The sequence below is a fragment of the Carcharodon carcharias genome, chromosome 12 (assembly GCF_017639515.1).
Source record: "Carcharodon carcharias isolate sCarCar2 chromosome 12, sCarCar2.pri, whole genome shotgun sequence".
Lineage (NCBI taxonomy): Eukaryota > Metazoa > Chordata > Chondrichthyes > Lamniformes > Lamnidae > Carcharodon > Carcharodon carcharias.
The window spans coordinates 34369027-34396279 of NC_054478.1; the positions used below are offsets into that span (position 1 = coordinate 34369027).

A 27253-nucleotide genomic window follows, 5' to 3' on the forward strand; every position below is an offset into this window, starting at 1 on the left:
TGGAAACCTGTGTCAGGGACAAAAAAAACTTTCATTTTTAAAGTTATGAGTTAATCGAAGAGCGCCAGCATGGATTTGCTAAACACAAACTGTGTCTGGTTAACTTGACTGAATTCATTGATGAGGTAACAGAGACAGTTGATCAAGGCAGAACAGTGAATATTGTATATATGGATTTTTAGAAGGCGTTTGACAAAGTACCATGCAGGAGCCTTATTAAGATGATAGAAGCTCATGGAATTAAGGGGAAAGTTGTCGTATGTATACTGAATTGGATCAGTGACAGGAAGCAGGAGGTAGTGATGGATAGATGTTTATCAGGCTGGGAGGTGATTTGCAATGTTGTTCCTCAAGGTTCAGTTTTACCATTCTTTTCAATCTGTATGAATGACCTAGGCTCAAGTGTAGAGGAAAGCATTATAAAGTTTGCAGATGATACAAAACTTGGCAATCTAGTAGTAGTGATGAGAATAGTGGTTGACTTAGGATGGTGAATTGGACAGAAGTGCAGCAGATGTAGTTCAATGTGGGGAATTGTAAGGTGATGCACTTTGGAGACTAATATGTAATGACAGTATACTAGCAGCAGGATTTTTCTCTCATCAAACGGGTGAGCGCCAGGCCTGAATGGCAGAAATATAGCGCACGATGACATCGGGTGAGTGTCCCAACAATTCTCACGCAAAATTTTGGTGCTGACTCCCGCGCTCGTTCCCCAACAATTAACAGGCCTATTAAGGCCATTAAAGTAAGAATTAAATGCAATTTTTCATTGCCCATCCAACCTTACGTTTGGCGGGCAGGCAGATCGGCCTTTGGACTTTTTTATGAAACCTCATCCACGGGTGGGATGAGGTTTCCAACAGGAATTAAAAATAAAACAAAAATATTTAAGTCTCATTTATAACACGCCCCTGCTCATATGACAGAGTCACATGAGGGGGGATGTTTTTTAACATTTTTAAATTCTTTATTTATGGTTTTAAAATTCTTCAGCTCTCTGAGGCAGCTCTGTGCCTTCAGGGAACTTTCAGTGCGTGCACCCTGGTGCATGCACAAACTTCCGCATTCCTCCCACCCCAGCCAGGCAGTGCGCAGCGTTGCAGCATGCGGTTCACGCTTGTTGGCCATTAATTGGCCGGCCAGCGTGAAATCGCGGTCAAGGTCCGATCGTGGGCAGTGGTCGGTTTCGCAACCGCTACCAGGCCCGCCTACCACGCCTGCCCGATGAGGTAAAATTCCTGCCCTATAAAGGATATGATTTTGGGGAGTGTAGTTGAGCAGAGATCTTGGTGTCCATGTACATAAATCTTTAAAGATGGCAGGGCAGGCTGATAAGGTGGCTAAAAAATGCAGATAGCTTACTTGGGTATATAAATAGAGGAATAGAAGGAAAAAGCAAAGTGATCATGCTGGGACTTTATAAATCACCGGTTGGGCCTCAGCTGGAATGTTGCAGATAATTCTGGGCACCAGACTTCCGAAAAACACCAAAATGTTACAAGGAAATGGGGGACCTTGGTTAAGAAGAGGGTTTGGAAAAGTTAGCACTGTTCTCCTCGAAACAGAAAAAGTTAAGAGGCGACAAGTTTTCATGATGATGAGTTGTTTTCATAAAGTAGAAGAATTGATTCCTCCTGGTGAGTGGGCTAATAATGAGGGGGTCATAGATGTAAAACAAGTGGCAGAAGACCTAGACGGAGGGGGAATTTTTTCACTCAGAGAGTTGTGATGTGAAATGCACTATTTAAAAAAAGTTGTGGAAACTGGTCCCGTAAATAACTTCGAAAGGGAATTAGACAGGTACTTGACAATGAGGAACTTACAGGGTTATAAACAAGAAAGGGACTTGACTGAGCATGACTGCTCTTTTTACAGAGTTATCACAGGCACAATGGGGTTGAATGACCTCCTTCTTTGCTGTAAGCTCTTATCATTCTGTGATTGGATGAAATTATGATGGCATTTTAACGGCCCTGCTCCCACCATGACGGGGCCATAAAATTCCACCCAAAGAGTCACAGAGATCAGGAACCCTCTTCCCAAAAAGCTGTGGATGCTGGCTCAATTGAAATTTTCAAGATGAAGATCCAGATATTTTTCTTGGGCAAGGATATTAAAAGATAAGTTGGGTAAATGGAGTTGAGGTACAGATTAGCCAAGATCTAAATGAATGGTACAGCATGATTGGGCAGTTGAATAATACATTCTATTTATCTTTGTGTCAGCATGGATGACACAAAGATCCCATTACGGTTTTCAGCTTACACAGAATTCTTGTTACAAAATGGCATTCTTTATCCTTTTCATTTCCAAGATACCTTAACATGAATGTGCTATCCTACCAATGTTAATGATGAGTTAACTTATCGTATTTTCTGTGAACAATCTGGGGGGTCCTGCGACGTTATTAACCTCTTCACCTTAGGTGGTAAATTAACATACATACAATTGTTGACCAAACTAAGCTGGGTTTAAAGACAGAAATAAATGATTGAAATGACCTTGTGGTACCATTTGTTATGTAACATATTAGACATATGGGTTGTACATTGCTCTCAACGCTGTTGTGCTGCTGATTTCCAATACAAAATTCGCAAACAAAATCCTGTTACTTACCTTTTCATCTGCCCACCCTCTTTCTCTATGAACTGACATATCAGAAACAAATAAGAGTTGCTGCATTGACTTATCTGTTATTATAATGCTGCCAACACTATCAGTTAACCTTTACCAAACAGGTTACCCTATTTTATAACTGCAACACATTATGGGTGAAAGTGGTGTTCAAAAAGGAAGTGAAACAACTACCTGATATAATCTAGGGGGAGGAGGAACCTTATTATACCCTCATTATAGTGGAATCAGTGTAAAGCAGGAGCGATGGGGTCATATCCATCTAGAAGGGATTCTGAGAAATTTGATCTTATTACTTATACTGCAATATGGCTTAACAATTAGCTCTCAGTACAGGTTCCTCTGAAAAATCAAACAGTTGGTCACAAGGGACTGGGACTCACCTCAATATATTTTTGCTTATTTCTGTTTTTCTGTGAATTTTAAACAAACATTGATAAAAAAACAATCACTGATCATGTCTTCTGAGAAACCACGAGTCTTGCATTGTGAGAGCCGAATTAACACTAGTTGAGATGCTCATTAATCTAGGCTGCTAGAACAGTTGTCACTTGAGCAGCATAGGTTCATTTATCTCCCTTGCAATATTGGATTTGTTAGCTCTTCCAAGCCAATTCTCTCAATTATGTCACCAGCACACATCTTTTCAACAGAATTATTTTAAATCAGTTGAAACAGAAGGAAAAAAACAGAGTAGAATTTCTATGAGGTTCTTTCCAATTGTCCAATGCAACTTCAGTGGAAGATCCATGAGATACTCGGAAAAAAGGTCATAAAATCTATTTACATAATTGGGAGAAACTGTCCAGGTGATCGAATTTAACAAAAATTACTTTGTTCTGTGATTCTTACTGTGTCACAGATGGTAATCTTTAACTTCAAATGGCATTCAAACTTGCACTTGACTGCACAAAGCACTGTGAACAAACAAATGGCTTGTAAAAAGGTTTCCAAAGTTTGTGCTACATTAAGTGAGATAATAATATTCAATTTTTATTCAATAATTTACATCAATTAAAATTAACAACAACCATAGCGTTTTAAGTAAGAAACAGGAAAAATGACATTCCTCCACATTTAGTCATGAGGTGACAAGAACATTGTGCAAAGAATCACAAAAACACTGGACAATGTTATCAGCGAAAATCACTATCAATCTCATAGCAACATGTCTTGGAATGCAACACGCCCTGCCCTATTGAGACATAGGGTAGAATTTTCAGGTTGCCAGGCAGCCATGATCGATGGGCCCGGGAGTGGCCGGGGAAGGGGACGCCGCATGCGATCAGCCCCCGATCATGATTTTATGCTGGCTGGCCAACAACCGGCCTGCCAGCAGGTAAGGTGCGCTGAAAGGCTCAGCACTTCTGGGGTGGAGGGGGGCAGAGGGCGAGCACTGAGCTCCCTGAAGGCAGAGAGCTGCCTCAGGGAGCTGACAAATTTAAAATCAATAAAGACATAATTGGAAGTGTGATAAAAATGTCCCAAGCATCAGAATGAGTCACTTGTGCGTGGATGTTATAAAAATTCTGTGCATAGATTTTTGTTTTTAATTTAAGTACGGAACCCTCATCCGGCCCTTGAAAAATGCAAAGGCCGCCAGGCCGATTCACCCACCTGCCATCCATAAGGTTGGACGGGCAGTGAAAAATCCCTGTTAATTGATAATTTAATGGCTTTACTAGGCATCCTAATTGTCACCGGGCACGCTGCCAATTCTCGCGCACACCCGCTGACCGAAATATTGTGAGTGCGCGATGACGTTGGCACACTCGCCCGACATCATCACGCGCTATTTCACGCTCGAGCGTGTCGGGCGCGCGCCCTCACGCCAAGCAGAAAATTTAGCCCATATGCAGAGCTTATGGAGTTGGTATTATACCATTTCAATCATTCACTTTTGCCATTGGTGGATATCACAATACATTTGGATGGCAGTCAGCCACATCGCTTGCTCTATAATCTCCTGAAACACCAGTGAGATATACTTGAAAAATAACATAGTAACATCAAACAAGCACATAGATGATTTATTTTAATTCTCTTTTCTCAGTTTCTTTGTTCTCCCCATTGTCCCTCACAGTGTTTTCAGGTGCAAAAATGGCTGAGCTGCCTGCTCACTGCTACCAAATAAATAATGTCCTTGCAGCCCAGGTAGCTCAGTTGTCAGATAACGTGGATCTTAATCAAAGGGTCATCATTACAAATCCTACATGAGGTAATAATTTAGAAGTGGGCATCGTGGCTTAGTCGGTTAAGAGATGTTGGCGTCTCTGCTATCACTACTCTTAGCTCCAGACTACAACACGCATGCAAAAAGTGCTCATTGCCACAGCAACTTGGACTCCCTGAGTGAACTTGTAACAGGCCACCACTATTTACCAAAACCAATCTCTCCATGTTTGAAGACATGGTCACCAATATTAGGACATTGGAAATTACAGATGCACAAGGGGCCAGAATTGGAAGAAAGCAGAGTTCTCAGAGATTTGTAGAGCTGGGAGGAGGTTACAAAGATAGGGAGAGGTGAGGCTATTTGGAGTGTGAGATTCACTGTTTTATTTTAATATTTTTGGGGAATACTGTGTTATTCTGTGAAGAAGGATGTAGGTGTGTGTGTGTGTGAGTAAATGATTTAATTAAGCTGGGGAAGGATACTAGAAGACAGCTTGTCTGCGAGGTTTAAGACATGAAAGGATAGAGGTGTTAGGTTTGTGCATTTGTAATATTATTTGGCTTTGAGGTACAAGTGAATAGGTTGGATCTAATATTTGCATTTTTAGATAAGTTGAGAGTTTGCTTGAATATCAAAAGGAAGTTAAAGGTGATGAGAAACATGTTTGCATCCTGCAGGAGTTCCACATGTAAACAGAAGAGGGTATATTACATTTTAATGACCCAAAAGCAGAGACAAAATAGAAGCATGAAAGATTTTAAATGTGGAAAGTTTTGAGTTCTAAAAAGATGTGAAAACAATGGAACCTGAGATGAAAGGGGTAAAAAGGTATTTTAGAGTTACTGTGGAGAGCTTAGTGTAGCTGTTGAGCTATTAGATGTAGCTGTGGGCTATTGGCTGTGTGAGAAAGATCTCCAGGAAACAACTTTAAGCTGGGAGAAGTTGTAATTTGAATCAGCCATCCAGTCAAGCCAAGAAAGTCTTGGGCTTCAAAAAAGCTTGGATTTCCATAGCAGAGTGGGAGAAAGTTTAAGAGGTCATGTAGTATGTCTTTATTAAAGCCAGAGCAGATTTCCTTGGGTAATATTCCTGGATTTTTATAGTTAAATATCTATAAGGGAGTGTTGCCTGGAAGGTGTTTACATGTGGGTCTGATAAAGTAGAGAGTCTTTTAGGGAGAATGTATTGTAAGGCTAATTTTAACTGTATAACTGCAATCATGGCCAGGATATTGAGATCTGCAAGCGGTGGACGGGCCCTACACGCCGACATGTAAAATGACACAGGATGACGTCATGTGGAACTCCTGACATCACCCTGCCTCATTTCAATTTTCAGGCTGACTCAGCTGTGTGCCCACCGACCTGTCAACGGCCTATTGAGGCCATTTAAAAAGTAATTCAAGTCATTAATGGACTTGCCTGTCCAACCTTAAGGATGAGGTTTCATGAGGGTTTTTAAAAACTTAATAAAAGTTTGATTAAAAGTGATGGACATGTTCCAACTTGTGTGATAGTGTCACATGAGGGGACATGTCAGGGGAATTTTATTTTTGCACATTGACCATTTTTAAATTTGGCGCCGATCTCCCTGAGGCAGCACTTAGCCTCAGGGACTTGAGTGCACTCTTTGGTAGGCTTGCACGAAAGAGCGCACTCTCGGCTGAGGGAAATCCCCCCTTGCCTGCACAGGGAGCGCATAGCGCCGATCGGATGTGCACCTGCACACGCCCGCTCCTGCATTTCCCCCCCAACGGGGGTTGGGGGGGGGGGGGTGGGGGACTCTTCTCCATGTGTGCTTAAGTTTTCTTTTATTCTTGTTAATAAAACTTTTACTTTTAATTTTTTAAATTCCAAAAGTGTTACTGGACTTCTTGCTGCTGAGATCAGCAAGATTTCAGATCGTTTTCAGAATATCAAAAAAAATGTATGGCCCATAAGCCAAGTCTCCCTTTGGGATTTGATTTGCACAGCAATTAACATTGGCTGTGGTCAGAACAAGCAATTTGGAAAAGTATGATCATTTTAAATTTGAGGTGTCGCTGGACAGTGAGCCAATGCAGCTCAGCAACCACAGCGGTGCTGGGAGAACAGGATTTGCTACGAGTGAGGATATGAGCAGCAGTTTTTTGGTTGAGGCCAGGTTCATGGAGGGTAAAAAATGAGAGATCAACCAGGAGAGCATCGGACTAGTCAAATCTGAAGGTAACATGCAAGGATGATGGCTTCAGCAAAAGATGGGTTAATATTACAGAGATAGAAATAGGCAGTTTTGGTGTTGGAATGTGTATGGGGTTGCCAGCTTAGCTCAGAGTCAAATAGGAGGTCATGAATTGCCTGGTTCAGCAGCAGAGAATGGATAGATGGGGAATGGAGTTGGTGGTGAGAGAATGAAGTTTGTGATGGGGGGGCCAAAGTCAAAAGAACAATTTAACCCCTACCAGAACTTTACTTATCAGACAGTAAGCGAGTCATCAGGAGGCACAAACCAACAGCACAGGAAAGACACTGCCTCCTCCCTTTGCAACAGCCTGATGGATTTTACTAGCACTCTAGGAATAGGTTGGAAGGAGGCCATAAAATGGCAAGTGAAGGTGGGGGTAGAGTGGATAGCATGTTAGCGCCTGTTATCATCCTGCCACCATGGCACTTTAGCAGCAGAGGGGAAAGTGGAGGGCAGCCCCCTCACCCAGAGGTCAATCCTCATTTACTTATCTTGTGACCTTCTCAAAAAAATCTCCTCACTGCCCTGGTCAATGTTTTTCCCTTAACCAACATCAGTCTTACAAAAAAAAACAAATTACCAGGTCATTAGCACACTGCTGTTTGTGGGAACTAATTGTGCATAAATTAACTGAAAGCTTTCCAACATTACAACAGCCACTAATTTAGGGTTGCCAACCCTGCATGAATTGAAGATCGATCTCCAGGACACTGTTGTGTGTAACCCCACCCCAGGGCAAAAAAATCATCGGGACATTAAAAAAGGAACTCTGAAGAAGGGTGATACGGACTCAAAATGTTAATTGTTTTTCTCTCTTCATAGATGCTGTTAGACTTGCTGAGTTTTTCCCAGTGGTTTCTGTTTTCATTCAAAAAGATTATTATTTTCTCATTTTCTTTGAACATTTCTCTTTACCAGAAATGGAAAAAAAAATATTTAAAATGGGGTGGGTCCAGTTGGTTAATGCGACTTTTTGCTTTCCGAGGTGATTGATCACTGGCCGGATCATGGGGGCAAGTCATGTGATGAAACCTCCAAGGAATGAATTTAATTACAGTTGGTAACCTTAGTGGCTATGCTTCCAAAATAAAACCAAAATACTGCCGATACTGGAAATCTGAGGCATAAACAAAAAAAAAAGCTGGAAAAACTCAGCGGGTCTGACAGCATCTGTGGAGGGAAAGACATGAGTTAACGTTTCGAGTCCGTATGACTCGAACCAGACTCGAAACGTTGACTCTTTTTCTCTTTCTCTCTCTCTCTCCACAGATGCTGTCAGGCCTGCTGAGTTTTTCCAGAATTTTTTTGTTTACGCTTCCAAAATAGTTCATTGGCTGTAAAGGGTTGGGGTGGTGAGGACGAGAAAGGCATGGTACAAGTGCAAGCTTTCCCTCTTAACCTAAATGTTTGTTAGGGGTGGGTGAAACATTAGGGTATGGGGGGTGGGGGGTGGAATGCACTTAAATTGAGATTCCATCAATGATAGGATTCAGGGCGGGCTGGTAGGGGCAACCCTTCCTTGGATTCACCTAGTTCTGTGGAAGGGTCATGAGGACTCGAGACGTCAACTCTTTTCTTCTCCGCCGATGCTGCCAGACCTGCTGAGTTTTTCCAGGTAATTCTGTCTTTGTTTTGCATTTCCAGCATCCGCAGTTTTTTTGTTTGTTTTTACATCCTCAGCACTTCAGCTGGTTAAACTTTTACATATGTTCACGTCACGGAAAACAGGCGGTCATCTCTCGGTGGAACTGTTTACTGCTCCGTTCCCTTGAACAAGATTATTGTTCCCTTCCTGGATCTCGTACGGAGTTTATCAACGGGAATTTCCCTACTCCCTGGCGCTTTCAGCTTCTGCATTCCCTGGTTTTAATATCTGCATGAAACAATCGGCCCTTTGATCTCACTTCTCCCTGACTTCCGTTTTTAGCTGTTAACTGTCCCGCTTCTTTGTTGTGCCTTTCTCTGTGTCACTTCCCTGGGCGACGTCTCTCTCCGCTAATTCTGTTCGCGTTTTACTGTTTTAGCCAGCCGAATACGACCAGATGTCTCTCTTTCTCTCTATTACTGCCGTTAATTTTCTTAACAAATCTGCTTACATCGCCTTGCTCCCTGAGCTTGCGGTTTGCTGTGTGCGACTCCCCTCGGGGCTATACAGCAGAGCTTCACTTAGACTGAAGAGGGCGACAGTTAAAGGCGATTTTTGCTCATCCTGCTGGACAAAAATATTGGGGTGGGTGGGGGATACTTGTTCGCCCTTTTCGAGTACTGTACTGTGGTAGAGCATCTGCAGGCGAACCGTTCATTTCTGTTAACTTGTTCTTGTGCCATGATTTCTAACCCCACACGCAATAATGTTACCTGGTCGAGAAAATTTGCCGCCTGAGTTCGGAAAAGGTTTACATGGCAGATCTGAACCTGGCCCGACCCCCCGCCCCCCCCCCATTTCAGACGCTGAGGGATCTGCTTTGTATTCCCATCATTTTCTGTGTTTTTTTTAATCAGATTTACAATTATTTCCTTCAAAAACCCACGGCTATCTCCCGCCTCGATCAATCACAGACCAAACCATTAGACCGATCGGCACTGCTGGGTTTCACACGGACAGGCTCCTTAACATTTATTACAAGTGGCGTTAGGTAGGAGTAAATGAGTAAGTTAGTGTTTCCTATTCGGCTGAAATGACTGCGTACAAGCAATCTATACTTGCTAGTTTTGAGGGAAAATTACATATAAACACCTTTTTTTGAAGGTGGGTATTATGTGAAGGTGAGTATTACAAATGCTGAGTCAGTGCGCTTGCTTCCGGAGGTGCGTTCTGCCCTTTCCACAATCATAGTGCACTTGATTTGCGAGAGACCCGCACATCTCCCATATTCTGCATAACCCTGGACTCATAAGAGCCCATCTGTGGTATTACAAATACATTTTGTGAGTTTATCCAAATCAGTAACACTGAATCCCTAACAAGGGATAAAAAGATGGAGTACTGTGTGCAGTTCTGGTCGCCACACCATAGGAAGGAGAGGGTGCAGAGGAGATTCACCGGGATGTTGCCTGGACTGGAGGGTTTCAGCTATGAAAAGAGACTGGATAAGCTACGGTTGTTTTTCTTAGAGCAGAGAAGGCTGAGGGGGGAACCTGATTGAGATGTACAAAATTATGAAGGGGGTAGATAGGAAGAAACTTTTCCCCTTAGTGCAGGGGGTAATAACCAGGGGGGCAGGAGGTTTAGAGGCGATTTGAAGAGGGAAAAACAATCACCCAGAGGTTGGAATCTGGAACACACTGCCTGAAGGGGTGGCGGAGGTGGGAACCTTCACAACATTTAAGAAGTATTTAAATGAGCACTTGAAACGCCATAGCATACATAGGGCTACAGGCCAAATGCTGGAAAATGGGATTAGGGTAAATAGGGGCTTTCATGACCAGCACAGACAGGATGGGCCGAATGGCCTCTTTCCCGGTGGTCAAACTCCATAGACGAGATGAGTAATACATTTGGAAAATAAAAAATGACCACATAAGATTATGGTCTGTCTCGTTGTGCCTTAGTCAGAACAACGGGAAGGGAGGGAAATTTTGCAGTTGCAACATTTATAAGTTAACATTTAAATTACTCTCAAACACGACCTTTCTGGGTCGCTGGCAGTTACGAAATAAAAGCCAGATCCCGAACACTGGCGGAGAGGGATGGAGTGGAGTGACAAGCTATGTTTAAGGCAGCTGCTGCGATTGGCAGCGAAGCAGCCAATGATAATCTGAAGCGGCTCCGACGCGATCGCAGAAAGCCAATCAGAGCTTGTCAGGGGGGGGTGTGCACTCCAGCGGGAGCAATAAGGTTCTCAATGAGATCAGCAAGAGACCAATCAGCGCCGCGGAGAAGCGGGATTGGCTGCCGGGTTTCATTGATAGGCTGGGTAGGGAGGGCCGCAGTTGTAGTTCACAGTTTCGCTCTCGTTACAGCTGGGGCTGAGCCTCTGGACTACAGAACCCAGTAGTCCCTGAAAAGGCATATCTCCGCCTTCAGTCCGCAGCGAACAGGGCTGTTCCAAAGCGCCCCATGGTCTTTGAGATGTTATATTAGGAGGTGCGCAAACCCTAAGCAGAAACAGTTGTGGGTAGCTTGCAGTGTTAGTGGAACAGGGAGAGAGGCAGAAAGGCAGATCCAAGACTCTCCGTGGTTTCTTTTTTAGGGAAGGAATCAGCGCATCACCTTCCACTTTTAACCAACGGTTTGTCGCTAGCATTTGCAACCGGGCGAAATTAATTTTTTTAAACCCCCCTCCCAATCCACGTCAATGAAGGAAAGAAGGCCAAGCCAGAAGCTCACTAAAAACGCAATGGATAATCAAACCGTCAAATGTAAAATAGTTGTGGTGGGAGATAGCCAGTGTGGGAAAACTGCTTTGCTGCACGTTTTTGCCAAGGATTGTTTCCCAGAGGTATGTTACCGGATCTGATTGAGTCAGTGTGATATGATTAATGCTCTTTTTAAGTTATGATTTTAAAGAATCCCACACTTTTTTTTGTCATTTTATTACGCTGTTAATATTCCCCAGCCGGTGCTGTTAATCTACTTTCACATGTTTGGGATTCATTTTAAATGAATGAACGATAGCTTTTTAGTCACTGTTCATCTTTTGACCGCGAATGTTACACGTGCGCTTTTTTTAAACGCTATATTTTTTGTCTCTTGGATTTTTTTCCTTGCGTTTTTAATACATTTTTCAAAATGAATAATTTATTCTTCGTCCTTTGTGTTTAGAGCTATGTGCCCACGGTCTTTGAGAATTACACAGCCAGCTTTGAGATTGAAACACAAAGGATAGAGTTGAGTCTCTGGGATACTTCAGGTAAGGAAGACCCTAGCTCCAAGAATGTTAAGCACCGTATTAACCCAAACTAGCATCTTATGTACGATGAAAGCAAAATACTGCGGATGCTGGAAATCCGAAATAAAAACAGAAAATTCTTGTGGTGGGGGGTTAAGAACTCAGCAGGTCTGGCAACATCTGTGAAGAGAGAAACAAGAGTTAACGTTTCCAGTCCGTTCAGAGCATCTTACACCTTCTGTAGAGAAATCAGCAATACTTATTCGGCAGCAACTTGGGTGATCCGTTTGGTAACCTGTCAATTTACTCTGGAGATGACAAGTCGTGTTTTAGTTGGGGTGGTCCTCTGGGTGTTAGGCTGAGCGGGAGGTTTGAGACTGACGAGATTCCGAGCGAAATTAAACGCAATTAAACCAAAGACTCAAATGGGGCTGATTTCAGCGCGTTGTTTGGGAATTGACGAAGGTTGGTTTACCCAGCTCTAAGAACCGGCGGGATTGATCACACCCAGCTTTCTCTCGCGTTCCACCCCCCACCCCGGCCCCGTGGGAAGGGAAATTCACCCCGTTGCTTTCAAATTGCGAGAATTTCGTAAGGAAAACCATTGCACCCCGCAGAGGGAGCGGGAGCGAGTATTCCAGCCGAGCCGCTGCTGTTGTCTAGGTTTCAGATCAAAGGTTTCGGAACCTGGGGAATGTGCTTTCGATTCGTTTCGCGGGTTCAAGCACAAAAGTATTTAAAGGCCCAATTGGGCTCAGCGGGAAGGGTGGGGGCTACATTGGAGAGATGTTCGTTTCTCACTACTTTAGAGGTTTCTTTTTAAGAGACTTCAAATGGTTAAATTAAAAGTAACATCTTGATGCGTTCTTGCATCTAAACACGAACAGGTTTACTGATTGATGCAAGGATTCAACTGCATCTCAGCTCATGAAATCAAAGACCGGCTCTCCTCCCCACCCTTTACACCGTGTGTGTATGTGCATATGTATGTGTGTGTGTGTGTGTGTATATATTTATATATATATATATGATGTACGTATTATTATGTTACTGAATTCCATTTCATGCAACGATTTGAACATTTTTGGAATCGACACCAATAAGGATAGTTCAAAATTCTCAGCATGCGGGGATTTGGTAGAAAACTGTCTTAAAAGGCACAATGTGCGAGCATTAAAGGCACATCAAAGGCGAGAAGGGGACCGAGGAGCCGAGATAACTGCCCCGATTGCCACCGAGGGAGTTTGCGTGCTTGCTTGCAGAGGCCTGCGCCGATCAACCATTCTTCAAATGGTTTCCATTTGTGTGATCTAACAGTGCTGGAATTTTCCCTTTCCAGACTGGAATGTCAGGAATTGCGCTGACAAGCCCATCAAGAACTGTCCGGAGCCCAAATCGGTCTGTCTCTCTCAGCATGAGGCCAAGAGAAGAGAATGTCGCCCCCTAGAGAAACCAGATTTCATTTGCACTTTCTTTGCTTGCTCGCTCGCCTCTCTGCGCAATGTGGCCCCACAAAGGAGCTGTTTGATGACTCCAGAAATTGTACTTTACACGATACTTGGCCCCTATTCCAAAGACGGAAACATTGTTGTACCCAATACAATTTGTCCATTAAGAGGGGGATAAGATTTCTGATAGTTTTTTTTTACCCCCAGCATTTCTTCAGACTCACCGTCTGAACCCATTGCACCGGATCCGTTTCGGACAAAGTGATATTACTTTTCAAAATATGCCTTCATTGAACTTCAGACTGTAGTAATAAATCATATTAAAAGGGATCACAGCTTCAAACAACTGATTAAAATTGACTTCCTCAAATAGTCTCTTCTGTAAGTTAAGTAACTAAATAGCTAACTACATATCTGTTTCTTCTTGATTAAAAGCTATCTAACAACTGTGTGGAGAGGATTCAGAAAGACATTTGGTTTTTAAAAAAAATCTAAATCCATTTTACTATAATGGGGTGCCCAGTAGACTTCCAACTTGGCACTCTGATGTTCTAAATTTTAGAATAAACGTGCCGACTTAAAACAATAAATTGAATGTTTGCTTAGATTTTAGTTTCCTCTCTATTGGAACAGACAGCAATTATTAAAATAGGGTGGACTTAAAGAGCTATTGTACTTGTTTAAAGCCGATTGTATAATCGCCCTCATCAAAGTGCTATTTTTCTTCAAGGAGTGATGTGCTAGAAATATCAATGAATAGGGTATTCTTCAACTGCACTCAATAATTTTGAGAGTTCCTCCAGATAATATTATTCAGTTGTAATTGGCTGAATTCTCTTGCTCCTTACCTGCGATTCTCAGTTGGCCACAGCATTGCTGATCCTTGGCCAGTTAATTACTTGTCCCTCTTAAATGTGCTGGGCCACTAAATGAGCTATGTAATTCAAAGCACAGTAAGCATTCCCTACTGAAGCAAAGCAAAAGCTCTCAAACAGGTTTGGAACCTTGGGTGGTGGTTATTTTTAGGGCTCTCGCTTTCTAATACCAAAGCAATGGCTTCACCAGGAAGCCAGAATTCCCCCCAAACCACGAGATTTCTGCGTCCCTGCTTCTTAAATTCACAAACACTAACAATGGATTAATTGTTACTCAGAAGCTGTACCAGTAAATTTCAGGGGGCCAGCACTGATAATGAAATTGGTCTGTTCTTTGTCAAATGAACTGTTCCTTCATGTAAAATGCACCTGAACTGTGATTCAGAGTTGGAAAATAAACCCTTCAAAACACTGCACTATTTTTAAATTACTGTTCAGCTCTTAATTAATTTATATTTATTTAAAATTTTATAGCCTAATGAGAACCCAGTATGCAACAAAGTTGACGATGTAAATGATTCCATTACAAGAATCTTGAGTTGTTATTTCCAAAGCCTTTAAGTAACTGATCTTACTATTTTCTTGCAGATAAGGTGTCACAATTTGTAGTTGTTACATGACTATATTTCTGCAAAAAATACTGTGATCGATTTACTAACAATATTTGTGCCTTGGAACACAGGATTAACATTGTAGGGAAATTCTCATTATATATGTCTTAATGTGCAAGTTAGTCATACTGAACAGGATGTTGGAATGATATTGTAAAATACTAAGCTTATCCAGCAACCCGAATCCTTTGTTCTTTTTTTCTGTGTGTTATTGGAAACTGTAGCAATGGTTCCAGAGATAAAACTCTGGCCAGATGGTTGAAAATATGTAATGGGCTATGTAAAACATTCTTGATACTGGTACTACAAAAAGAATTGAAATTTATATGTAATACTCTCTATTGGTGCAGTTCATTGCAAGTATGAAGGGCATACAGTTTGGCAGCAGCAAATTACTTTTTGAACAGAAGTTCTAAGATTCAGTGCATGTCAAGATAAACTTATCTTCGAGTTCAGTTGTTTGATCACTTCCCTTGTCTCAACTAGACCCGATCCAAATCCATATTATCTTATCCAGTCTTCTGGCAGGAAGATATTTGAAGAATATATGAGCCATATCCTCTGATCTTGAATGGGGTGACTGCTCTGTAGATGATGGGGTCTGCTGAAGATTCTTTGATCTTAACTACTCTGCAGTAATTAACCAGTGCAGTAATTAGCCAGTGTATCATCAGACATTTCAATTTTAACTGCTTAAATTAATGTTTTTGTGTCCCTTTGTAAATGGATTACACTAAAGTGGTGTACATAATGCCTGTCTGATAGTTGAAGGTAGTTTAGAAACCCTCAATATTTAATTTACAGCTCTGTTACCACTTTCATCAATATTGTTCCTAATCCTCCACAGTACTACTTCACACAGTGCTTTGCAGGGAACAGATGCTTGGGCTCATTTGCCTCAACCAAACAATTCCTGCACTGATTGTAGTTCATTCAAATTAGGTTGAATGAATTGATTTTGAAAGGCTTATACATTGATAATTAGCCACACTCTGTAATGACTGGGCACCTATTTGATAACCAGCCTAATGCAACATTGCAGTTTCCTACGAAAGTTGAGAGGCAGTTATATAAATATAGTAGCATGAATTTCATAAGCTGCAGCTGAAGCTCTGGGCAGATAAAAAGTTGAGAAAGAATTGAATTTCTATCATGGAGTGTTAGACCCCAGTGACATGGTATTGTCTCATTTATGTGGCTGCAACCTTATGTGATCCTAGAGTGAAGATGATCTATTGATAACAAAGCCTGTGTGGATGGCGAGAAGTCATTGGCTGCCTGACCCCTGCCTCCCCACCCAACATGCGCACACACACGTATGTGTGTGAACACGCTAATCTATAGTTGGTGAAACTTCAAATCACAGTTATAAATTTATATTTGGTTTTCTTCAACTCATTGCATATTGCTTGGCCATTTTGTAGGCATAATTGCCTATGTTTTGGTTCATGAGTTGGTTTCTAAAAATGCTCTTCATGTCTTAAGGTATATGTGGGAGGAGAATTTTTTGAACTATTTTCACAAGTCGCCGGTGAGAAACTTTTAAGCTTCTATTAGCCGAACTGCTACACTGAATTTTACATTATCATGTTTACACAATAAAAAGTTCTGTAAATCCCAGTTCTTTAGATCATCAGTGAATTTTTTCACCCCCACCCCTACTCCTAGCTTAGTTTTAAGAAATAAATAAGCATTATTTCATTCCTTCAGACCTGTAATTTGATTTCCCTCAATACAGTAGGTTCCTTGCTTTGGCAAATGAATTGCCTTTCACTAGTTTGAACCTCACTAGTGCCCTCTCATTTGACTGCAAGAGTTTGGCTTGAAGCTTGAAGATGACAAAAGAGACAGTGAGAGATTATAAAAGTATTAGTGCAGTCCAATGTTCCTTGAATTATTGAGTCCCCATTTTATAATCTTGCTAAAGGCATTTACAACAGCCATGTGCAACCATGTTAAATGCTATTCTCAGGTGATTAGTATGAAAGATCAGGCAATATTTCCATTGTATCATTTTAATTTCACATGGGAACATCTGTGAAGCTTCAAAGTAAATTAGCTTTTGCTTCATTGGGGAAATTCTAATAGTGCAGCATACCCAGCTGGAAGGATTGGATTAATTACTGAAGGGAAAAAAAATCTGAAATATATTTAAATCCTGAGCTAAATAGAATAATGCAAGAATGAAAAGTATGAAATCTCTCTAAATCATGTATTGCCCACACTTTTGAAGTGGAGTGTTTTTTTAGAAAATGTCATGTAGTTTTAAGGGAGGCGGTTAATACCGGAGTGCTTAACCAGATCACTGGATCAAGACTAGTCATTAGCAAGAATTGTATGATTTGGAGGGAAACCACAGGTATTGACACCAGTATAATAATGCTCATTCCTTTAAAAATGGACATTAGCCTGGATTTACAGATCTGAGAGCTACCAGATCAGTGGTACTCTGTTCTTATTTGAGTGGCCTGAACACTTATCAAATTCACTTCGGTGTAGAAGGTGATTTTCATGGTCAGCGACCGTTTAATTCCCAGTGGTTGACATTCTCATATATGGAATGTGGTTATCTTTCTCTGCTGCTCATGCTCCAGTGTACCAATACAACAGAAGTTCACTACTGGACTAGCAACAGTCAGAAAAGACTACAGGAGGGCAACACTGAATTTAAAAATATATATATATATATACTATTGAACCAATTCATTGAACTAGATTGTCTTGCCAACTGTATGAGGAAGGAACTACCTAGACACTTATCACTGCACGTTTCAGATCCTCCGTTCAATTGATTTGATTGATGGGTATTACAAATGTAAATTGCAGTGCAAGAAGCAGCAGTATTTATCATAAGCAAATTGCGGGGGGGGGGAGAAACCTGTAAAATGGAAAGTCAGAACAGTCAGACACTCCTGTCAACAGCTAATAACTTGCCTCACATTTTAATATGATTTCTAAGCCCAATAAATTAAGCTGATCCTTTATGCTGAAGTGATACTAGTCTTTCAGAGTTTGAATTCGCTGTGAATTTAGGCTTTCATTCTTCACACACCAGTGCTTCAGCAAATGGCAATGGAAATACTACACTCAATTCCTCTTATAAATTGACCCTGTTTATCAAATTTAATAAGGTCACTTGGGAGAATGTTAGAATATTTTTAACCATATTATGAAAATACAGTTTTGACCATACAGGCACAGGGTTCAAAGAAGTCCACAAAATTCAGAGCTAAAATCATTTGTTTCATAGAATAATAGCAGAATCAATTTTCAAAATTCATTCTCGTGAAAACAATTCATTATATCAGGTATTCACTTAACAGAAGTGGCAGGGTTGGATCAGAGAACAAATTCTAGAGCTGTTGGGGTTCATTGGTGTTATAATTACTGAGGGTAGTGAGTTAAACCAGCTTAATTTACTTGTTAGACCACATAATAAACTTGTATATAAGCTGTTGGAAGATGGTGCTTAACCTAAAACAGAATGAAGAATGTTTTTTTTAATAACAATTGAAGTATTCTTTATTGTTGGAATACTCAGTAGCTGTAATAAGGATTGGATCATGCTAGCTGCAAATCAGTAGGTTGTAGAGTGTTGCCAGCAAGGTTTTAATCAGTTCCTTAGGCTACCGGGTGCTTCCTTCTCGTTCATTACTCATCAATTTTGATGTAATGAAGAATGCATTGTTGCAAGTTACAATTACAATGAATTCTTTTTACAGGGGAAAGCCATTTGCTCTATGACCATTCTGGCTGTTTGCACAGTACCTAAAGCAAGAGAAAACTATCATGATTACATAACGTCCGTTTTCTGGAGGGGTGGGGGACATATCCAGCTTTAAATTGCAAAAAAAAAGTCCTTTGAATGTGATTTGCTTATTTTAGTTACTACATAGCACTTTTGCTTTCAACCATTTTTGCCTAATAATGGTTCAGTGATACTATTCTTGCCTCTGTGTCAAACTCCACCTTGGAGACTTCAACATATAATTTAGGCTGATATTTCAGTGCAGTATTGAGAAACTGTTGACAGTGTCAGAAGTGAAGGAAGAGATGTTATAACAACAGCTCGCGTTCATGGAACACTTTTTTAACATAGTAAAATTTCTCAGAGCTTTGTGGCTAGATGCTGAGCGCTCCGGCAGCAGTGATGAAGTGACTTTTAAAATCAGATGCGTAAGAGGGCAGATTTGGAGGAGAGCGCAGAGATCTTGGGGGATTGTAGGGCTGGTGGAGGTTACAGAGATGGAGAGGGCTGTGGCCTATGAAGTGATTTGAAAACTAGGATAAGAGTTCTAAAACTAATGTGTTCTCAAACTGGGAATCAGCAGGTGAATGAGACATGGTGCAAGTTAAAATAGAGGCAGCAGAGATTTGGATGAGCTCAAGGTTATGGATGGTGAAAGATGGGAGGCCAACCAGGAGAACATTGGGGTAGTCAAGTCTTTAGGAAATAAAACAAAGACATGAATAGATGTAAAATGTCCCAATGTGCTAGTCAATGAAGAGAAAGGGAGTCCTCCTACTGTGCATGTCAACATCTATTCCTCAGAACATCACAAACAGATTACCTATTTATTTATCTTGGCTTTGGTTAGATCATGCTGTGCTCAAATTAGTTGCCATCTCTGCCTGTATTACTAACTCCTGGAGGTTTGATCATGAGATGTTTGACCATGTGATGTCTTCAAACATTACTGTATTTTATAGAGCTTGGGTCCCCAGTTGTTGATTGCCTTGAGTCTGGCTTTCTCACCTGCAGCTGCTACATGAGAAGCTCTGAGATTAAAGAGGTGGGGAAGAGGGAAAACCAAATTTGGGGAGGGGGTGAGCAGTAGTGGCAATGTCCCTGAGTGAGGTTGCTTCTCCACGTGTGGCTGGTGATATCACGGAGAGCAGCCTTGGCCTTGGGCTGCATTGAGAGATCTAAAGGGCACAGTTCTCCCAGGTTGGGAGCAGCAGTGTCCAACGATTCATCCCCCATTCTCTGAGTCTCCTGGACATTCGGGAGCATTAGAAACCTAATCACAATAGTGATTACACGTCAAAAGTACTTCATTATCTGTTAAGGGATATTGGAAGGTTGTGAAGATAACATATATGATATATCAATGCAAGCACTTTCTTCTTTATGCTTTAGTGTCAATATTGCATGTAGTAACAAGGTAAAGTTATCATTCTTCAAGTGCCATGAATTTGAAGGGTTGTTTTTAACATCATTTTCATATTTGAAGACTCACATTTTCTATTGTCTAATACATTTTTTGACATATCTGCTTCACAGTAATGAAGCAGTTCCTGCCTTAAGGATCCAAATTACATTACTCACCTGAGCTGTCTGATAGTACTTTTTTTTTTAAATTGCTGTGCCTAACATTAGTTGCCAGGGGGATTCTATAGTTACATTTGTGAGGGATGTTAAACTGAAGAATGTCACAGATGACGCTTATTGTGCTGTTATGTTGTGCTTTGCATAAAGACTATTGTACAACTGACAGTTTGGGTTTGTTTTGTCCAGGATCTCCCTACTACGATAATGTCCGACCACTTTCCTACCCAGATTCTGACGCTGTTTTGATTTGTTTCGATATAAGTCGCCCGGAGACCCTTGACAGTGTGCTTAAGAAGGTAGGTGCACCAAAGGTCATATTCAATTTTAACACAAAACATTTAATTTTGATCCAGTGGAGAAATTAATTATCAGAAAGGAACATAGTTTTATTCCACAATGTAGCTGTCATAACGTGTGGAGGAACCAAACTCACGCTCCTTCTGGTCTGTTTCCTAAGTGCAGTTATATCCTAGAGTGGAGCTCCACAACCACTCGCACATCAAAATCCTCAGTTGACCGACCTGTTTTCTCCTGATTTTTGTTCAGCAAGTCAGTTTTGTGGAAAACACAACTTTTTGGTACCCTATTTGGCATTGTTTACTGAATATTGTGCTGGCAAGTTGGAACAGTTTCGGAAAACATATCGAGAACATACAGTACTGTTTTTTTGAACCTGAAGCAAATGTGTTCACCAAAGAAAGTTCTCATTAAAGAATTTCTGCACTGATATCCTGACTTGCCAATGACATCGCAGACTGGGGTGTGGATGGCACTCCTAGGAAGTGAGTTTGCCACAGAGGAACGTGGTGATATAATTATAATTTCAACACATCAGTGCCAGCTATCAAACTAGCAGCTAATTGTTTGGAAGCATAAAGCAATGGAATCAAAAATACTAAGAGTTCTGGTGGAAGATGAATGCATTTAAGATTATATGGGAATTCTTCACAATGAGTGCTGTGCCCAAAGAGATTTATAGTTCACTTGTTTTAAAAATTTAAATGCTGGTGGTATTAGGTTTTGACTTTTCTATATTTATAAGTTTATTTTGGTAGCATATTACAGTCAATCTCAAATCCTTAACTGCCCTTTTAAATAAAACCAATAACGGACTAAAGTAAATACAAGCAAAGATCAATGAATTTAAAATCTGTTTTCCTCCAACAACCCAGATTAAATTTGAACGAGGAGCTGAGTAATAATTGCAGTAAATGTCACTGTGAGTGCAACAACCTTCTGTTCAGTTATTGTGGAAGGAAGGCAGAGGTGCCACTTTTAATAATAGAAATAATAGATTTGTGTACATTGCTTTGAATCCTTCCTGCTGGAGGGGCTCCTGTTTGTTTACATACACTCTTGTGTTCAGCTGTGGACTTCGACTGTTTGCAGCATAAGATCAGCGGCTGAGTCACTAGGAAGACTTCAAATAGATGAGCACAGAAATCTCCCTGAGGCCCGGAGCTGCCTCGGGGAGACTAAGTTCACTTTGAAATATTTAAATAAATAAAGGTAAAAACTATTTAGACTTACCTCCTCATGTGACAGTATCACATTAGCTGGGACATGTTTACGAAATGTGAATAAATTATTTATAGATTTTATTTAACCTTCAGGAATCCTAATCCCGCCCATGGATGAGGTTTCCTGAAAAATGTGAAGGCTGCTTGGGCTGTTTGCCTGCCCGCCAGCCTTAGTGTCGGTGCAGACTTGATGGGCCGTAGGGCCTCTTCTGCACCCTGTGATTCTATGAAGGTTGGAGGGGCAGCATTGATAATTAGTTTAATTGGCTTTTTAATGGTCTTAACAGGCCTTTGACAGTTCGGTGGGCACGCAGCCGCCAAGTGAAAGATCTGATTGACGCACGATGCTGTTGGGACACACGCCCAACATCACCGCGCGTCATTTTACGTGTCGGCATGTGGGGCTTGCCCCCGCACACTGACGTGAAAATTCCCCCCTATAATTATGAACACATCATTGAAGCCTGAGCTAGATGAGGGGCTGAGCCAAGTTCCTATGTGTGTCACCTTAACTTATTAACCCATTACTTTGTTAGCACAGTACCATCAGGAATGCAGTGCATGCTTATCCATCAGTGAGCTGATGATAACACATGGAAGAATTTCAAGAACACAGTGATTTGTTTTAAACTCATTTCTCTTTTGGTAAACAGTCCGATTATCATGTGGAAAATATTAACCCAGTAGATTATAATGCAATTTATTCACTGGATTTAATTCATAATTCAGATCTTTAACACTTATCATTTGTGGTAGACAATCATATTCTGATCTTAGTAATGGGAGCTATAACACTGAATGTAACAATGACAATTGTAATTTTTATTTGTACATTGAATTTTTTTTATTCCATCCCACTCCACAGGCAATGTCTCAGGCTGTACCAGCCATTGAAACCTCAGCACCCTATTTGATCCTTGGCTGTGGTTCTGACCCCCATATCCTCTCTATCACAAAGACTGCCTGCTTCCACCTCTGTAACATGTATCCCTGCTTCAGCTTATCTTCTGCTGAAACCCACATCCATGTTTTTATTATCACCCAATTTGACTATTTGAATGCTCTCCCAACTTCCACTCCTCTCTGTAAACTTGAGCTCATCCAAAACTCTTATGCCTGTATCTTAACTCGCACTAGGTCCTGCTCAATAGTCACCCCTGGGTCTACTGACTTACTTTGACTTCCATCCAGTGTCTTGCTTTTTGAAATTCCCATGGTCAAAGACATCCATGGTTTCATCCCTCACATCCTGTAACCTCTTCCAATACTAAAACTCTCAGAACTCTCACCAACAATTCCATTCCTCTCCACCAATTAACTTCCACTATCTAAATTACATTTTTACATCCCTTGTGCAACTCTCAATGCCTTCACCTAACATTGGAAAACATATCTTCAGTCTTCTTGGTGTTAAGCTTTTAAATTCCCTCGATTTCTCTCCCTCTCCCTCTCCTTCCTCCTCCCCCTTTTAAGATGTTCCTTTAGCTTCAACCATGATTTTAGTTACCTACTGTCTCCTTGGTTTTGTGTCCATTTTTTTTGTTCCATTGGTCCATCTCCATGAATCTCCTTGTGAAATTTTCCCAATTGAAAGGTGCTATTTAAATATGAGTTGTTGTTGCCTCATCAAATGCAGTTTTGAATGGTACATGTGATGGAATTCAATTTCATTAGCGATATCAACAATAGAAAGGAACAGCAGGTTATGACTCGTCTGTAATGATTAACTTTCCATAATTTGCAGACTGCTAACAAGCAATCTAAACATTATAAATGTCACAATGTTAGTTCATTCAGCTGTGCATTGTTCACTTTTATGGTAAATGATTTAATGAAAATTGGCATAATTTGACTTGCCAATTTTGGCATTCAGGCCTGTTTTGTAGTCTTGTCTGGCCTTGAGTGATTTAAAGCACAATAGCTCATTGTTGTATTATGGTAATAAACACCAAGCCAAACTCTTGATATCATCTACAATGAACTATTTTTAATGCACTTCGACTTGGAGAGCATGCTTTAAGTGTTAACTTGCTGCCTACTGCCTTCTCTTGTTAAATTTTACTTAATAGCTCTTTGTTTAACATTTTCCTTAAATGTGTGCTGCAAGCACAAGCAGAATTGCAAAGAACTGGACTTTAGTTTCACACTCAGTCTCATTATCTTTTGTTTCCTGTCTTTTCAGTGGAAAGGTGAGATCCAGGAATTCTGTCCAAACACAAAAACCTTGTTAGTTGGCTGCAAATCTGATCTGCGCACAGACCTGACAACATTAGTGGAACTGTCCAATCACCGACAGAATCCTGTGTCCTATGATCAGGTAGATATTGATTTCCATTACTCAATGACAGCCATTGTTCTGGTGCAAGGGAATGAGTATCGCTGGTGTGCTTCTCATTTTAAGCATGCACTCAATGCAATGGAATTAATGAACTTAGAATCCTTGTTGCACTCAACAGAACTTTAAACATCAGTGAAATGATGGAGTTGCATTCACTCTTAATTGCTCAGAATATGTGCTGGTGTAATTACTATTGTTGATGCTACTGGCAGCCTCAAATCTAACCATGGCATTGTTTAAAAAAAAGTAGTATCTCCTGAGGAGTCTTGCATTCCACCTGCACCCATGCTGCCCATCAAAGTTACATGTAGCACTAGCTACATGTAATTACTAGCAACAACTAAGCAAATGCTGCATTTGGTTGTGTAACTGCCATTTTTTCTACCCCTTTGTGTTTTGTGATAATGGTAAAATGCATCACCACAAAAAGTAACACCCAGTCTGAAGAGTAAATAATTGTTTTCCTGACTAAGTTATAGCTCAGAAATTCTGTGAATTTGACCAGCAGTAATTTCTCTGCATTACAGTTGGCTTAAAATCTTACAGAAAATCCTCATGTCAGACCATTCATAAATGTGATATACCTTGGAAGTTGCAGATCGCGCTCATTACTGAGCAGGGTTCATTAATGCCCTTGTTATAGGGAGACTCTGGTGTGAGTGAAGTATATCAAAAAGCAACATCAGTTATATCTCATTGTTGTTTCAAACTGGGAGTCCCATGGTGAAGGTGAAGGCTTGTGAACACTGCACGATGCCACTTATCCACACCCAGTGGTGCTTATGTGTTTGAGGGTGTCATAGAAATTTCTATGTACCGGTTTCATTACACAATCTGAATAAACTAAAGCACAGCAAGGTCATGACTATGGTGACTTCCCATTCCTGGCTCCTGTGTTAGTTGATATTATTTATGGTTCTCCTTGGGTATTATCCCCCTCTCCTTCAAATCTACTGTCATCGCCCCTCTCCTCAGGGGTACCACCTCATTCCAAAAGAACTGCATCGAGAAGTTACATACAGTATGTCTTTGACAAAAACACTTCCATTGAGAAGGATGACAGTGTGACCCAATTGTTTATTCGAAATTTGTTTTTTTTTAAAAATTGACATTGAGTTTCCAACCCTGTCCTTCAAACATTAAGATGTCTTTGTGGTCATACCACTGATCCAATATTAATCTACAATTTGTGTCTCTTCAGGGTACCAACATGGCCAAGCAGATTGGAGCGGCAACGTATATAGAATGCTCATCGTTGTCATCAGAGAACAGCGTTAGGGACATTTTTCATGTGGCAACGCTGGCTTGTGTGAACAAGCCAAACAAAAACGTCAAACGTAACCAATCAAAGCGAGCCACAAAAAGGATTTCACATGTGCCCAGCAGACCAGAACTAACCACAGTGTCTCCAGACTTGCGGAAGGACAAGGCTCGAAGTTGCACTGTGATGTGAGGATGGTGGGGTTTGGGGAACAGTTGGAGACAGTCAGACGAAGTTACAGTGTGGAATGAAAGGCTTTTTTGACAAAACAAAAGGACCACGTGCAGTGCACAGCATCATTTACATACCAACGTGTCTCAAATAGCCTTTGAAAAGATATCCTCCACCTTTTATGTGCGGGACCTTGGGGTTCAGCAAGTGGAATGATTTGGCCTGAAAAAGCTGGATATAGATGCTGTTACCGGAATATGTGAGAAAGATAACCTTATGAATCCTTGGAACTCCTAAAGGCATACCAGGTCAAAGACTTGAGGGCCTCATACCAGTAATAGGCACATGAGCTTGTTAGGTGGGGAAGGGTGAAAAAGGAAAAAAATAAACCAGCAAGCAAAATAACAATTACACTTCATTCTTGGAAGTTTTTTCAGGGATGCTGTATTTATAAGGACTTGTGGTGGGGGCAATATTGTCCAAATAATATTGAACATATAATGAGCGCTGTAGTTGCACTTTGTCCATCATCATTGCAAAAATAAGGTCATTCCATTGAACACCATTAAACAATTGGTTTCTTCACTAAACAATGCTTTATGATTGGTGCATCATGATGCTTTAGGGTGGTATTATATAATGGCTGGCAAAAGCTTCTCTGTATTAGGTATTGTAAACTTAAATTATAAAATGTTTTCAAGAACTGTAGAGCGTCTTACATTTTTTTTGAATGTTGAAACTTGTAAGTCCATTCTAATGTTTTGGCAGTATTTATTGAAGTATAGTATTTTTTTTCTTGGAAAATGTAATCCAGTATTGATGTAAATTATTGCAATAATTCTTTGTTTTAAAGACCACCAATTAGAATTATTCAAGCTGTTTATAATAAGCAGGCTGTTCTGTACCTGATCACTAAACTGTATTTTTAATCTGAGCTTATTAAAGCTTATGATCTATTACAAAGGATACGTATTTCTTTGCCAAATAAAAAACAAAACCCTCTGATCACAGCTACGATTGTTACCCCATATGCAGGTATAATATGTTAAAGTAGCACCTTCTTGCTCATAAGACAAGTTTTAAATCAAACAAGCCTCACTATGTGGAGAGGATAGACAAGTTGGGTTTGTTCTCCTGAGAGCAGAGCATGGAAGGTTATGAGGATGTTGCACAGTGGTGTTCAAAATTATGAAGGGTTTTGATAAGAGTAAATAAGGTGCCATTTCCCATTGCAGAAGGGTCTTTCACCTGGAGACACAGATTGAAGGGATCCCAGGATTGTTACAGAGCAGAAGGAGGCCATTTGGCCCATCGTGTCTGCACCAGCTCTCCGGATGAGCAACTCACCTATTTCTGTTCCCCTGCCTTCTCCCTGTAACCCTGCACATTCTTCCTTTTCAAAATAAGTCTAATTCTTGTTTGAATGCTTCAGTTGTGCCTGCCTCTATGCATATAGTGCCTTCTAAAACTAGAGTGGAAATGAGTTTTTTTTAATTTACAATGATTTAGGATTTGGAATGCACTTCCTTACAAAGTTACTCTAACTTTGTCAAAAGGGAATTGGATATATACTTGGAAGCATTAAAAAAAATTACAGGGCTATGAGAAAAGCAGGGAGGGGAAAAATTTGTTAGCTCTTTCAAAAAAGCCAGCACTAGCATGATGGGCTGAATAGCCACCTGCTGTATCATTCTATGATTTTCAACTGTTCAGTCCCGTCTTGTCAAAATACTAATGCCTACCATCTTTCCTACTGCCTGGGGCAGAAAACCACTAATGATTAGATAAGGGAGATCAGTGAAAGCACTCTGACAATGAAGCATTCCCTT

At 40.8% G+C, this 27253-nt stretch overlaps 1 protein-coding gene across 1 annotated transcript; it reads left to right on the forward strand.

Annotated features, from left to right (window-relative positions):
- Positions 1–11013: 11013 nt before the first annotated feature.
- rnd3b (Rho family GTPase 3b) lies at positions 11014–26383 on the forward strand. The gene is made up of 5 exons (XM_041201418.1): positions 11014–11478; positions 11802–11889; positions 20321–20430; positions 23837–23971; positions 25194–26383. The coding sequence occupies exons 1-5, from the start codon at positions 11335–11337 to the stop codon at positions 25443–25445; spliced, it is 729 nt and encodes a 242-aa protein (XP_041057352.1). The 5' UTR covers positions 11014–11334; the 3' UTR covers positions 25446–26383.
- Positions 26384–27253: the final 870 nt, after the last annotated feature.